A 13914-nucleotide genomic window follows, 5' to 3' on the forward strand; every position below is an offset into this window, starting at 1 on the left:
CTGCCAATGAGTGGCATTGAGTGGCGTCATCCCTGGATCCAAGAAAATTCACAGATGTCTCCAACTCCAAAAAGCCAAATGTGGGAAAACAGGAGTTTGAGAGTTGAGCTATGGTTAGAAGACACAAGTCAAATGCTGTCTGAGGGCTACAGGGAAAATGAGGTCCTACACATAGCTTCCCAGTCCTCTCCAAAAATGAAGTGGAAGAAACATATCTAGCTGAATTAGCAAGGACAAAGGTTCTGTTACCAAGCCATTGCACCATGCTCCAGCACAGGATGAAAGGGGGGAAGTTTTCTGTTCTCAGGTGCTTTGCTTGAAAAGGATTATTTTTTTTCCTATGTGTGTAAAAGGACAGGTGTGGTTTCCCAGATGGCTTATAAATTATTTAATCAGTAATGCCATAAATATGACAATTAATAAGATGAATAATACTCTTTGATCATAAGCTTCCTACTTCATTATGGCTACTAAAACAATATGGGGCCACTGAAACCCTCTAACCTAATCACGTCTCCTGAAAAGCAGCACACCCTAGCCCGTTAACATTAAAATTAAAACAGTGACCTGAAAGAGAAGCCTAGATGCCTAACAGCATACTTGGCTTGAAAAGCAATTTCTTATGCACTGCTCTACTGATCAAATCAGCCGAATGTATCTTTACTTGCAAGTAATAGCCCCTTACAGGAAGCAGCTCATTTTCCCAGAATCAGAAAGTAGGCTGCCTGTTGCAGGGAAAAGATTGGTAAAACTTGGCACTAGACAATTTCTACATCGTCTACCTCTAACATTCAACAGATTCTTTTTTACAGGAAGGATGTCCACACTGCACACTGCCACACACTAAAGTGTGGCTAAAGGATGATCAAAGAGCTCTGTCTCACAGACCCACCTTTTTTTTTTTTTTAATAGTAATTATTTCAAGATGAGGCTGAAGGGGCCATAGTTGGTTCCCCTGATCACAAGCTGGATTTCTGCTTGATTCCATTAAGAATCTGTATTAGGGGGCAGGGGATTGTCACAAGAAAAAACAGTACCCAAACTCAGAAAACCAAAGCAACAGCAAGAAGTTTTAGTAACCAGAAACATAACAGTGTGTACATTTGGAAAGTCTTCTCAAAGTAGGACAGGGCCATTAGCTTCTTATTTTGTCTAAAGAAACTTTCTAAGAAAAGGTTCCTGCTTTGCATTCCCAAGGAGCTCGAGGTAACACTTGTTGGGGGGCCAGTGGACTACTTCTAATTGTAAAAGTTTTTTTGTGGGCAACGTGGAAATCAGGTGAGAAAGGAATCTGGAAAGGCACTGGGCATTGGAGCCTCAGGTGATGTGTCTGGACTACATTTATCACAGAGGATTTCCAGCCACAAGCACTAATATAAAACTAAGTGGCGTTTGCAGGAAATGCTCCATATGCTGGTCTTAGTTAAACTTCAAGCTGAATTATCAGCCTTGTCTAGATACTGATGGAGTACTGCCAAGTGCCAAGGTCAAGGGAGGTTGTCATCAGCTACTGTTCCTCTGACACTTCTGAAAATGGCAATCTGTAGTGCCTGTGATAAGACAGCACGTTACTTTCACTAGCAGAGGACAATGGCAGTAAACTTTCTGGTAGAGAAGTGTATGAATTCCTAGGAAGAATAGTGTCACCTAGGAGTCTTTCAGAAAATACAAGAATTTATCAATTCTATTTCCTAACATTTCTGCATTCATGAAAGTTAAGTTTACATGGTTTGCCTGTGCTCACAATGAAGAGCCTGCATGTTCACTAGATGCTGAACACACTCATTCAATTTCTCCAATATGGTCTGCAAGACTATTACCACCTTAGGTGGCCATTTTTGTTACCTCCCCTAGTTATATTCTGCTAATACGTACAGGAAAAGGGAAAAGGGGAAGGGGAAGGGGAAAGGAAAAGGAAAGGGAAAGGGGAAAGGGAAAGGGAAAGGGAAAGGGAAAGGGAAAGGGAAAGGGAAAGGGAAAGGGAAAGGGAAAGGAAAAGGAAAAGGAAAAGGAAAAGGAAAAGGAAAAGGAAAAGGAAAAGGAAAAGGAAAGGGAAAAAGCTACCATGCCATATTCTGAAATTCAATGATGTATTTTTAGCCAGCTGTGTCTGGCAATTAGCTACCTGAAGTCAGAGTATAAATGAGAGTTATAATTTTTCTTTTACTGTATCTAAACCCTTGGCATCCTTGTTTTCCAAAATGCTCTAGGCTGAAAATAGTTCTTTCTGGACAGTGAAGATGTGTCTCAGTCCAGGGCTGGGACAGAAGTAAGTGTCCAAAGACTGAAGGGGAAACCTACATGTACTGTTTTACTAAACATGTGTTGCTGTTACTGTTATAGTAGCCATCATCTGCTACAGCATTTTTGCTGTTCCTGACATTCCTTCCATCACAGGAAAGGAAATTCTGGCAAGAGCTGACAGAACCTTAGATAATTAGGGATATTTTTAGGGATAACTGAATACTCCATCTCCAAAGTTCTTCCACTATGTTAAAATTATCCATATCCACAACAGTTCATCAGTGCCCAAATCACTGGGCAATAAAAGTAGTATTTAGGAGGGGAGATGTTGTGCACTGATGTTATTACAGAATCATGCAATGGTTTGAGTTGGCCAGAATCACCTCCCTCAACCTGCTAGCCACACTGCTCTTGATGCAACCCAGGACACGGTTGGCTTTCTGGGCTGCAAGAACACATTGCTGGCTCATGTCCAATTTTTATTCACCATTACCCTCAGGTCTTTTCCTGGAAAACCTTTCTGGCTGTCAACAACTAAGTGATTTCCAAAGACTTACAATGGATAAGAATTCTGTCTTCTGGCCCCCTGTAGTTCACCTCTCCCACAAAAACAGAGAAAGCAGTATCTTACATTCTGCACAGATATTTCATCCTACATCCAGCATTCCCAGCTTAACAGTTTGATTCAAAAGTAGCATCCAGCAGCTGTTATCTGACTTACTCCCAGATCATTAAGGACTGCACCTGAGGAGTAAACCAGAGAGATTTACTCACTGCCCACACACCCTGAGTGAAGCAGTGTGGTGAGCAAATGGGTTGCACAAGTCCTTAAAATTAATTTGCTACATTTAAAAGCAGATTGTAAGAGAATTTTGGAACTATACAATTCTCCAAAGCCTATAGATTAGGGGGCCTCAAGGGTGTTTTAAAGAAGTTCTTGCTATTAACCAAGTGTCCTTTGTTTCCACAGATGCTACAGTTGAGATTTAAGCAGCACTTCATGATCTGACTCTCTTCCCATGAGATCCACTGGAATTTTAATACAGCCTCATTGGGAAGAGCAGGTAAGAGCTTAAGCTTCTAATGAGGCACTGCTGAAGCAGGAGGAACAGCTCTTACAGCATGAAGAAGTTATTTCAGCAAGCCAAGTACCTTCCAGGTGATACTCCAGAAGGTATCTTAGAAGATATTCTAGATGGTCTCATTTATAACCATAATAAAACAGATGTACCCTGATACCTGTTGCCACTACTCAGGCTGCTGTTTTACTGATCCTGGTTTGCTTTCTAGGCATCATGACACTAGGAGGGACAATTTCTACTTTTTGTTTGGCCCAGCAAAGCAGCAAGCCACAACAGTCCCTTGCAGAAGCCAAAATGAATTCAACCTCAGCTTGAGCTTCAGTCTGCATCTGGGATTACCAGAAGCAGGGACATTGAGGGATATCACATAGTTTTACTTCAAAAAGGAGCAAGCACGGTGAAGCAGCAAGGCAGATGAGCAGGCATTCACTAGGCTGAACTACAGGGGTACTCTTTTGTGCAAACATCAGCCTAAAGCTTTACTCAGAAAAACAAGGACCAGAAACACTTCATACCCTTACACAGGAAGGGGAAGATAACCTTTCAGGAAAAATAAGAGGGTTATAAAATGAATAAGAAAACGAGACCACAGAGGCAGTACTAGAGAGAAAGAAAGAGGTCAAAGTCATAAGCAAGTAGGTGAATACACATATTATAGATGGACACACCTGGTAGAATCTAACCAGCGGCCTGTTGTAAGAGCAGGAAATAAATACATGTCTATGGCAGCTGTCTCTAATGCAGCACATTTCAGCACCTGATCCCATGTTAATAACACGCCACTTTATTCGATGCACTGTTCCGTTTATCTACACCAGCCTACTCATCCTCTCTTATCTGTTTGCCTCTGTTTTCGGACAGGGGCAAGTGGCATACTGAATGACACTGAAAGCTGGTCTTGACACTGAACTCTCACCTCGTTGCTGAAGGCTCTTCTGTGTAGAAGTCATTCTCCATTTTCTCGGTGATGGACATTTGGCTTACTGCCATCGGCTCTCTTTCAGCTCCTTTCCTGCTCCAGTGATTTACAAGATTAAACAGGGGTTCATTATTCCTTTGATGTCCTTGTATGCCAGATAGGCTTGCACCAGCTGAACTTAGCAGGACTATTTGTATTAAGTTCTGATTTTAATTAGTTCCTCTATTTCGAAACCCTCCTTTGAGTTCCTCAGGAGCTGAGGTGCTCTGTGGAAATCCATCAAATGGACTAACCACAGGGTAACCACTTGAGTTAGCAGCAGGGAGGGGAGGACTCCACACTTCTTTGAATAAAGGTTTTGCTGGCAGCACAGTGGACCCAGGAGAACTCTTTGCATATAGGTGAGAAGAGCAACAGCAGATAAGTGCATATGAGAGTGGCAGGACTGATGAACTCAACATTACCTACTGTTTGCTTGCCCAAAAGACTACCAGTGTTTTCAGGCTGTGGAAAGGTACATGAGCAAAAACCTCATCAACAGATTATTCATGAAAGTAAAAGTACTCGTGTTAATTTTAGGTGCTATGAGCAAGCCCTAATATGACAGCAGCTAGGGACTGCTTTCTAAGAGACTGTGCTGGTTGCTTTGTGCCAGACAATCAGTACCAAATAGATTAAACCTGTAGGTGATCTCAAAACTGACCACAGCAGTCACTGGAGACCATTTGCATCACACAGGCTGATTTATTAGGAGGAGGTTCTTGAAACTGTATATACACCTTCTTCCCATCTTATGTGCACAATGGCCAAAACACTTGCAGTGACAAATCTAGGAGATGCTTTTTCCAGTACCTTCTTTTGCAGCAATCTCTTTCTGAAGTAGGATTAATCAAAACTATCTGGACCGAGAAATATCTGGCAGGTACCTCACCATTCTCCAAACTATTAATCTTTTTATAGCCAAAGGATTGGTTGCTTCTTGGGCTATGAAGAGGCAGAAATTGAATTTATTTCTCTTTTATCAACCTCAAATACACTGCAGTAAGAAAAAGCCCAGGCTTGTTTGACTTCTGGAAGAAAGCAAATGCTACTAGTTTAAAAACAAAAATAACAAGAAAAACACTGCAACCTTTGGGGATAGATATTTTTAAAATATGCAGGTATCTGAATATTTCATGTGCATATTTCTGTGCATGGTTAACCCATGTAAGTATTTAATGTGAATGCAGAAGTCAAAATTTGTTACTGCTGGGATTCAGACCAGAGAAAGGTTTTCATGGGGACTGCTCAGTTTTTACCAAATATTCCAGTTTTCTTCCTGCAGTAGCAAATCCTAAAGTAATTTCAGCATTTGTTCTCTATTTTGCCTGATGTCTTTGAGCAGCTAATCTGGGCTACCTTCTCCAGTGCAGATTCAATGCCTAGAGCTGTTCAGGTCACAGTATGAAAAGTCCACTGAGATCCATGATGTTGGGAAGTAGCTACAACTGTGAACATATTAGGGAAAAAAAAAAAAAAAAAAAAAAGTTTAAAACATGGGGTTTTAATTCAAGAAATTCCTGAACCCAGCTCTGTTGGGGGCAGTGTGATGATGTACAATCTGCAGGATGCTTTTGTTCATAAGCCCAAGTGAAACCACCACAGGTCCCCATCCTGGATAACTGGCGGATCTGGACACTGGGCATGCCATGGTGTACACCTAACACACAGGTTAGAGCTAGCCCATAGGACTGTAGCGGCTACAGCTACAGTTCACAGATGATTTATTGGCAATCATTTCCTTATTTGAGCCGCTTTTCTTGGAGTTACTGGGTACTAAAATGTCCTTGAACAGTGAGTGGTGAGTCATTTGGTGACTTCTGAAAACCTTCAAAGTTCTTTTAAGTGTGATAACCCGGATATGTTGTTGAGATTAGCTATTTTACAGTCCATAGCCTCCTGAAAATCAAAGCTGAAAATGACTTCCTAAGACTACCTCCACAGGTATCCCATCTACCAGCCTAGAGGATGAATCCAACCCACATAAGTCCATCCAGTCTCTCCAGCTCACGCAATGCTGACTCTTGGACAACACATCAACTGCTGCTTTTCCTGCTTGCTTCTCATGGAGACACAGCAGCTATAGTCAGATACATTTGTCTCAGGAGCCAGGCTTCAAATCCACCTCTCCAGATTCGTATAGAACAGAGATCATAGAATAATAGAAGCATTCAGGTTGGAAAAGCCCTCTAAGATCATCTGGTCCAACCTTTAACCTAGTACTACAGTCCATCACTATATCATGCTACTGGGTTCTAAATCTACACATTTCCTGAAGACCTTCAGGGATGATCTTTAGCACTTAAGGCAATGCTGATCACTCTTTACCAAATTGTATATGGGGAACTTCCTAGGAAAAGTAGGGGGGAAGGAAAAGTTGAGAGGAAGGAAAAGTTGAGAAGAAGGGAGGAAGGAAGGAAGGAAGGAAGGAAGGAAGGAAGGAAGGAAGGAAGGAAGGAAGGAAGGAAGGAAGGAAGGAAGGAAGGAAGGAAGGAAGGAAGGAAGGAAGGAAGGAATCATAGAATCATAGAATCATAGAATCATAGAATCATAGAATCATAGAATCATAGAATCATAGAATCATAGAATATCCTGAGTTGGAAGGGACCCTTAAGGATCATCAAGTCCAACTCTTGACACCGCACAGGTCTACCCAAAAGTTCAGACCATGTGACTAAGTGCACAGTCCAATCTCTTCTTAAATTCAGACAGGCTCGGTGCAGTGACCACTTCCCTGGGGAGCCTGTTCCAGTGTGCAACCACCCTCTCTGTGAAGAACCCCCTCCTGATGTCAAGCCTAAATTTCCCCTGCCTCAGCTTAACCCCGTTCCCGCGAGTCCTGTCACTGGTGTTAATGGAGAAAAGGTCTCCTGCCTCTCGACACCCCCTTACAAGGAAGTTGTAGACTGTGATGAGGTCTCCCCAAGCCTCCTCTTCTCCAGGCTGAACAGGCCCAGTGAAAGGAAGGAGGGAAGGAAGGAAGGAAGGAAGGAAGGAAGGAAGGAAGGAAGGAAGGAAGGAAGGAAGGAAGGAAGGAAGGAGGGAAGGGAGGGAGGGAGGGAGGGAGGGAGGGAGGGAGGGAGGGAGGAAGGAAGGAAGGAAGGAAGGAAGGAAGGAAGGAAGGAAGGAAGGAAGGAAGGAAGGAAGGAAGGAAGGAAGGAAGGAAGGAAGGAAGGAAGGAAGGAAGGAAGGAAGGAAGGAAGAAGCTCTTGGCCTCCTCCACTCTATCATCACCTCATGGGTGGTTATTGAAAAATGTGAGAACAATGTGACTGCACCTTGGCACAGGAAAGCTCCATCCTTCTCTCTCATCTCTCATAGCTACATCCAGTCTTGCACATATGGTTACACCACTGTGGATTGAGTGGCTGGTGTCTACATGAATAGCCACCTTCAAGTTTGCTGCAAAACTGCATGCATCTACTGTCTGAAGTCAGTGATCCACTACAGAGCTCTGCAGCTATTCCTGGATTCACCACTCGCCTCTCAGGGGATTCTCAAGGAGACTTTGAGATGAATGATGCAGTGTACCAAGTGCAAAGGGAGGGCAAAATGCCCATCATGCTGTGACAAGAGCACTTTTGCCCCCTGAGGGACATGGATCTAACGTGCTCCTTCTGCAGATTCAACAGCCTGGATGTTCCAGTTCTCTCCTGCTACCACGTTTTAATATAAAAAATATAAATAGTCCCAGGAATATTATAATTAGCTGGTTAGTCACTGGCATCTCTGGAATGCAGACCCTGTATGGCAAACCACAGGACACTGGAGACATGCTGACAGTTAAACACAGCCATTACAGGCTATAATTGTAGGCTACTAGTTTTACAGCCGGTGTCTCTATAGTAGAATGCCCAGATGTCTTTTATAGAGCTACAGAAAAACACGGAGATCATAAATATGCTGGCATTTTGCTCATCTGTGAATGAAGGTTTCAGAGACGGGGAAGAGAGTTAGATTGCTGAGGTCAATCCGTGGCACAACCCATAATGCAATGTCTGCTATTCTTCACACCATGGCCTTTGTGACTACTTAGGAGACAGAGTCAGGGCTTTCATGTTTCCTCCTTTCCCCATTAACACCATCCAGTGTGGCTTGTACGTTATGCATAATGTTATGCAGTGGTTGGAAGCATCACTCCCCAGGGTTAATTTTTCCTACCATTTTATAAAAATGTGTGTGCAAGTCGTTCTTTACTTCTGTGGCAGATTCACTCTGAAAATAGGAACCGACATCTGCTGAGTAGCATTATCTCCTCTGGTGGACAATGCTGAAGACCAGAGCTCAGCTCATTTTTACATCTAGGATCATGCAGATTTCTGCAACCAAATCCTGCATGTCCTGCAGGTCTATTTTAATAACCAAATAATTCAAATGTGAAGTTTTAAAACCTCATGAAGTATAATTCATTTTTCAATAGCTTGATAATTCATGTGTTGTTTCAATGTAATATAACAGTTCATAAAACTACACAAGGGGTACATCTTCAGGGTGCAAAATTTTATCATTGTTTTCCTGCCTGGACACAATTCGTAGTAGGCTATGATCCCTTGTTGAACAGTGATGGACCAAAATAACAATATAGAAATATATGAGAGATTAAGTATTACAACTGTGGTTTTATTTTGAATATTTCAGGGCAGATGAGTTAAACCCTCTTCTGTTTTCTTTTCCCTTCTTGATTAAAAAACAAAACAAAAACTCATGGTACCCACAAGGATGCTGAAAGAAATTCATTTTAAGTATCATTAAGCATTGCTTTAAAACATCAGACTTTCTGGAAGAGAAACAGTGTTTATCCTGGTATCCTAACCAGATTTCTCTCTTTCTTGCAGAATTCCCAGTGTGATTCCTAATGCGTGCAGAAACATTTATATTCAGAATTTACGTGTTGTGAACTGCTCAGCAGATGCTGCTTCACTTCACTGCCAAAATTTGTATCAGTAGTACAGTAAAGCTGCCTATATATCCTTACCTCATGCAATCATATTTCACTGTGGCAACCATCATTGGATGCCAAAGCTCGTGATTTTTCATTTAAATGCTGTGATACCAGAGGGTCAGCGTACAGCCTTCTGCTATGAGAAGTAGCCCTGTCCATTGCTGTTTGTCTCCATTACTATTACTTCACAGCTGGTTCCAGGACTTTGTATCTCTGACAGTGTGAAGCCTTCTTCTAATGCCTTACCTGAATGTATTTCTTAAACAGCTGATACCCATTTTTTATGATACTCTTTGTCCTTTAGCTTGAGTGATTCCCCTATCTCCCTTCAGCTATTCCCCTGATCTATTTGTGGAAGGCAATCATATCTCCCCCTTCCACCTGCATGTTACAGTTTTGTAATCTCCTGTTGAAAATAGGCTCTCTGGCTCCTGAACACAATATTAGTTTCTTGAGACCAAACCCATTTTTCCTGACCAAAGAAGTCTAAGCACGCTCTTCTAGATAAATTGCAACCAAAACCCTGCCCATTCCCATGAATTCCTCCCTATCTCTACAAGACCTACTTTACCCTATCAAATGACCATTGTCTTTTCCTCCAGCTGTACAGCTCTGTGGCTTACAAGCATCTGCTAAGACGCCGTCAAAAAATATGGGTTTATGGCACAGATTCCTGGTCCTGATCCCTAAGTCCCATAACACATCCTTTGAACAAATGGTCCCAAGTCAGTTGGAAAAAATCCCAAGCTTTTGAGACAAACCAGTTCCTCCTGCATGACAGCTTGATCCTAATTTATATTGTGGATATTCACAGAGAAGATTAGACCTAAAACTGGACCTGAGGAGGTCCATCATTGTCTGCCCTCAGGCTTGTTATTCCCTTTCCTAGAAACTCCATCATGACTTCCCTGCTAGCCAGTTTCTGTCTCATTTTATATCTTTTATTAATATCTATCCTTTTTAATTTTAGCAATTATTTTCAATACAGTACTCTGGCAAATGCTTGCTGAAGTTCAGATAGATGAGATTAGCTTAGTTCTGTTTCTTTAAAGAAAAGAAGCACCTGCCTTTTGAAGGGAAAATATCATTTTAGTCTGCTGGTTCTCTTCCAGCTGATAGCATCCTTTTTCATGCAGTTATTTGTTGGGTTGTGCCTGGGCCATGCTCTCAGCTGTGTCCCTACCCTCAGCCTCAACCCTAACAAAATCCCACACATCTTCCACTGTTCAGTGACACCACCGGCTCCCTTCATTGCACAAAGTTAGTCCTTTTATACCTCATCTATCGTCTAGCCTTTATGTTTACTTTTGCTGATCCAAAGTGACTCAATTCACATTCAGCTAACTGCAATCAGACACTTAGAGGTCGCTGGTTGTGTTATTATGTGTACGTAGGTATTGTATATGGGAAAGGGCTGGCATTGGTGATATTCTGTGTGAAACAATTGCCTGTGACATGTGCTGCTGCATTGCAATCAATTATAAAAAAAAAAAAAAAAAAAAAAAGGACTTTAGGACTTTTCTCCTTCTTACTTCCAGTTCTGTCACCTTATCCCTGCCAGAAAGAGGAAAGGTGTTTGCTGTGAGAAGCCTTTTAATACAGCCTAAACACAACCCTAAAATGAGGTTAGCTGCAACATCCACCCTATGGGGCTCCACTTTATGCCAGTCTAGAAACAAACTTGTGCGGGATGCTGCTGCGAATTGCCGTGCTAGGAGTCTGCAGGCAAGTACCAATTTTGGCTCTCATGAAGCTTCCAAGTGGAGTGGAAGACACAGGTATTAACTGCAAATCCTTTAATAGTTGAGGACTAGTTGGCAGAGGAACTGCCTTCCCCTCTGTGCTGTCAGTGGTGAATCCACAGAAACCCCAGAGCTGAAGTGCTCTCACAGGTGTGAGGAGTGGGTGGAAAGCTGCTCCTCAGAACTGCAGCACAGTCCTCTTTGGGGCAGCACAAAAAAAGCCCTTCTACCAGCAACTACCAGCATAACACATTATTTCAGAAAAGGAAATTCAGTGGTCTAAGCCAACAGAAATTTTCCAACTACTTTAGCTCAGAAAATGCAATGATATTCTGCTGGAATTGGACTCAAGGGCCTGCAGTCTTCTGAAACTATCACAGTGCATGCAGGGAGTGCATAAGTAAGCATTTTGGTCCCATACTGATCCATCTGCAGCAGCACAATGACCTCTAGACCATTTTTAGTCAAATATTACAATAACCTTGTTATTAAGCCACTCCATAGTACGATGAGCCTTTGTGCTTTAATGGTGAACAGAGGATTGTGGTGTCCAGTAAATGCCTGCACCATGCTATCTGTCCAACCAGGAGAACAGAAACCTTGCAACAAATAAAATTCTGATTAGATATTAGGGAAAAAAAAAAAAAAAAAAAGTGATAGCAGCAAAACTGGAACAGGGGCCTAGGGGACTCATGGAAAATCTGTCTTTGAAGATACTCAAAACTCAACTATACAAGGCCCAAAACAATCTGTTAATTTCAAAGAGGACCTTGAAGTTAGGTCTCACTTCCAGCAGAAGGTTGGACCAGATGACTTCCATTGTTTACTTCCAACCTGAACTAGTCTACAGTTAAAAGACAGAAACACTGCAGAAGAGTATAGTTATCTACATATATAAATGTGCATGTATATAAAAATGTATACCTCACTGTACTCAATACTCTTGCATTGGACCTGAAGTGGAACACTTGTCCTTTACGCTTCCTATCAGATTTTATTTTGAAATCAAATGAAAGCACAGGGTGTATCAATTAGCACATGAATTAAAATTCTACTCTGATAAACACGGACTAGACATAGGCAGCCATTTGCAACACCAGACTTCTGGAAAGCATCACATAGAAGATGATCTTGTGAGAGGGATACAATCCTCCTACTCATTTTGAGCTGCAACTTCCACCGCAAACAGGTTCCTTCAGAATTAGTATGGTTATCTGTTGTATATCTCTACCATTTGCACAGCCCGGGAGGACTGTCAGAATAAGTTGACACAGTTGACACAAGACCTAGAAGTGGACAGCAGTTGAGATTGGGTGTATGGGGACTATGGGGTTTCGTCTGACAACCAGAAAAGGTGCTACCACCCAACAACATCACAGGCCTAGGTGAAGCCAGACTGCAGCCAAAATAGCTGCCTACAGACAGCACAGTTGAACTGATATTTTGTGCAGGCAGTGAAAGTCCCCCAGTGAAAAAAACTCTTAACGTGTAGCAGAGCTGTCAGACCTTCACCATTTTGACTCATAATCAACCTTCAGAAGAGCCTCCTGCCTCTCACCACAGATTTTGGGTCAATCAGAGATATTCACAGCACATCCTTGCTGCACAGATTTTCTCTGCCAACAGCTCAAACAGTCTTGGGTGGGTAGAAAAGAAGCACAGCCCCTGCATATGTCTGGGAAATTAAGTCCTTCATCTGCCTGGAAGGATGTATCAGAACCCACAGAAAACCAAATCTGCTTTCCTCTTGATTTCTCACCAGTGTTTCAGATGAGCTGGTTCTTCTTGTAAATTTCTTTCTCTCTTTCTTTTTGTTTTTCTCTTACATACATATGTATAACCTGATCATCAATGGTAATTACTATTGGTTGTGGTCATCCCACAACAATCAGAGACCAAATAAATGGACATTCAAACTCACCAAATGTTGAGTGATTAAAAAAATAAATAAATACATAAAAAATCTCCAATCTTGTTACTTTCCTCTGTCCACTACTCTAAGACCCACTAGCTTTTTAATTTTCTGCCATGTCAAAAAAAAAAAAAAAAAGAAAGAAAAAAAAAAGCAAAAAAAAAGCTCATGATAAATTTTCTGTCCATGGTCAGATAACTCTTTTCCAGTCCTACAGTTTCTAGACTAATTCTCCATCACTGAATGTGTTAGATTAAAAAAATGACAGCTAAACTGTGTAACAGATAAGAACATCACACCAGAAATGTATAATTCTATTTTTTCAACCCCCAATTTACAGCACAAAAAGTGTGTCTCTTTACCTGGAATCTCATCAGTGTCTCCATTGGTATGCTTGAATCGATCTCCTTCCACACGGACGTTTGGACACAGAACATCTGAAAAAGCAAAAGAACCAGTACAAAATTATTACAGGTAAATACATCATTTTGCAAGATATGGAACTAACAGAACCTGATTTCTTGGGATTTGTACACTTCCATGTGGTCCCATTGCAAAAATTATGTTCCCTGTCTCTCTCTACATGCCCTAAATTCCCTTCCCCTATCCTATCCCTTAACCACAGGCTAGGCAAGAGACCAAAGACACTTCATCTGGTTTTGAGCTACTTTTTTCTTGACCAGCCAGCCAAGAAGCCAAACAGAGCCTTCCCCACAGCTAGGTCATTACTTTGGCTTTCTTTCATTACTCCATAAATCTTCATGGAAGGCACAAAAACTTAAGAATATTTAAAATATGATTCCATTGTCAGATTTGGTGAGAAGGCCCATCTCAAGGCCCAGTTAATATTTGGGTGCTGCTCAAACTTTTCAGATAGATAGAACAGCTCCTACTCATAAATATATAAATCTCTACCTAAAACAGAAAGAAGATGGGAAGCAGAATCTGGAGTATGGAATGATGAACTGACTTTGATCGTGAAAAGGTCCCATAAGAAGCCAGTGTCAAAGTGAAGCTCACTCTCAGGTATCTTA

The 13914-nt window shown here is 41.7% G+C and overlaps 1 protein-coding gene across 1 annotated transcript in view; it reads right to left on the reverse strand.

Annotated features, from left to right (window-relative positions):
* The window catches only part of COL22A1 (collagen type XXII alpha 1 chain), a gene marked incomplete at both ends in the record, with an annotated part of 202631 nt that overhangs the window by 145420 nt on the left and 43297 nt on the right, over positions 1-13914 (reverse strand). Inside the window, one exon of the mRNA XM_084281700.1 lies at positions 13243-13317. Within this exon, the coding sequence (XP_084137826.1) occupies positions 13243-13317 (75 nt within the window). The remainder of the gene's footprint in view (positions 1-13242; positions 13318-13914) is intronic.

Source organism: Netta rufina (assembly GCF_964035555.1).
Source record: "Netta rufina genome assembly, chromosome: 2".
Taxonomy (NCBI): domain Eukaryota; kingdom Metazoa; phylum Chordata; class Aves; order Anseriformes; family Anatidae; genus Netta; species Netta rufina.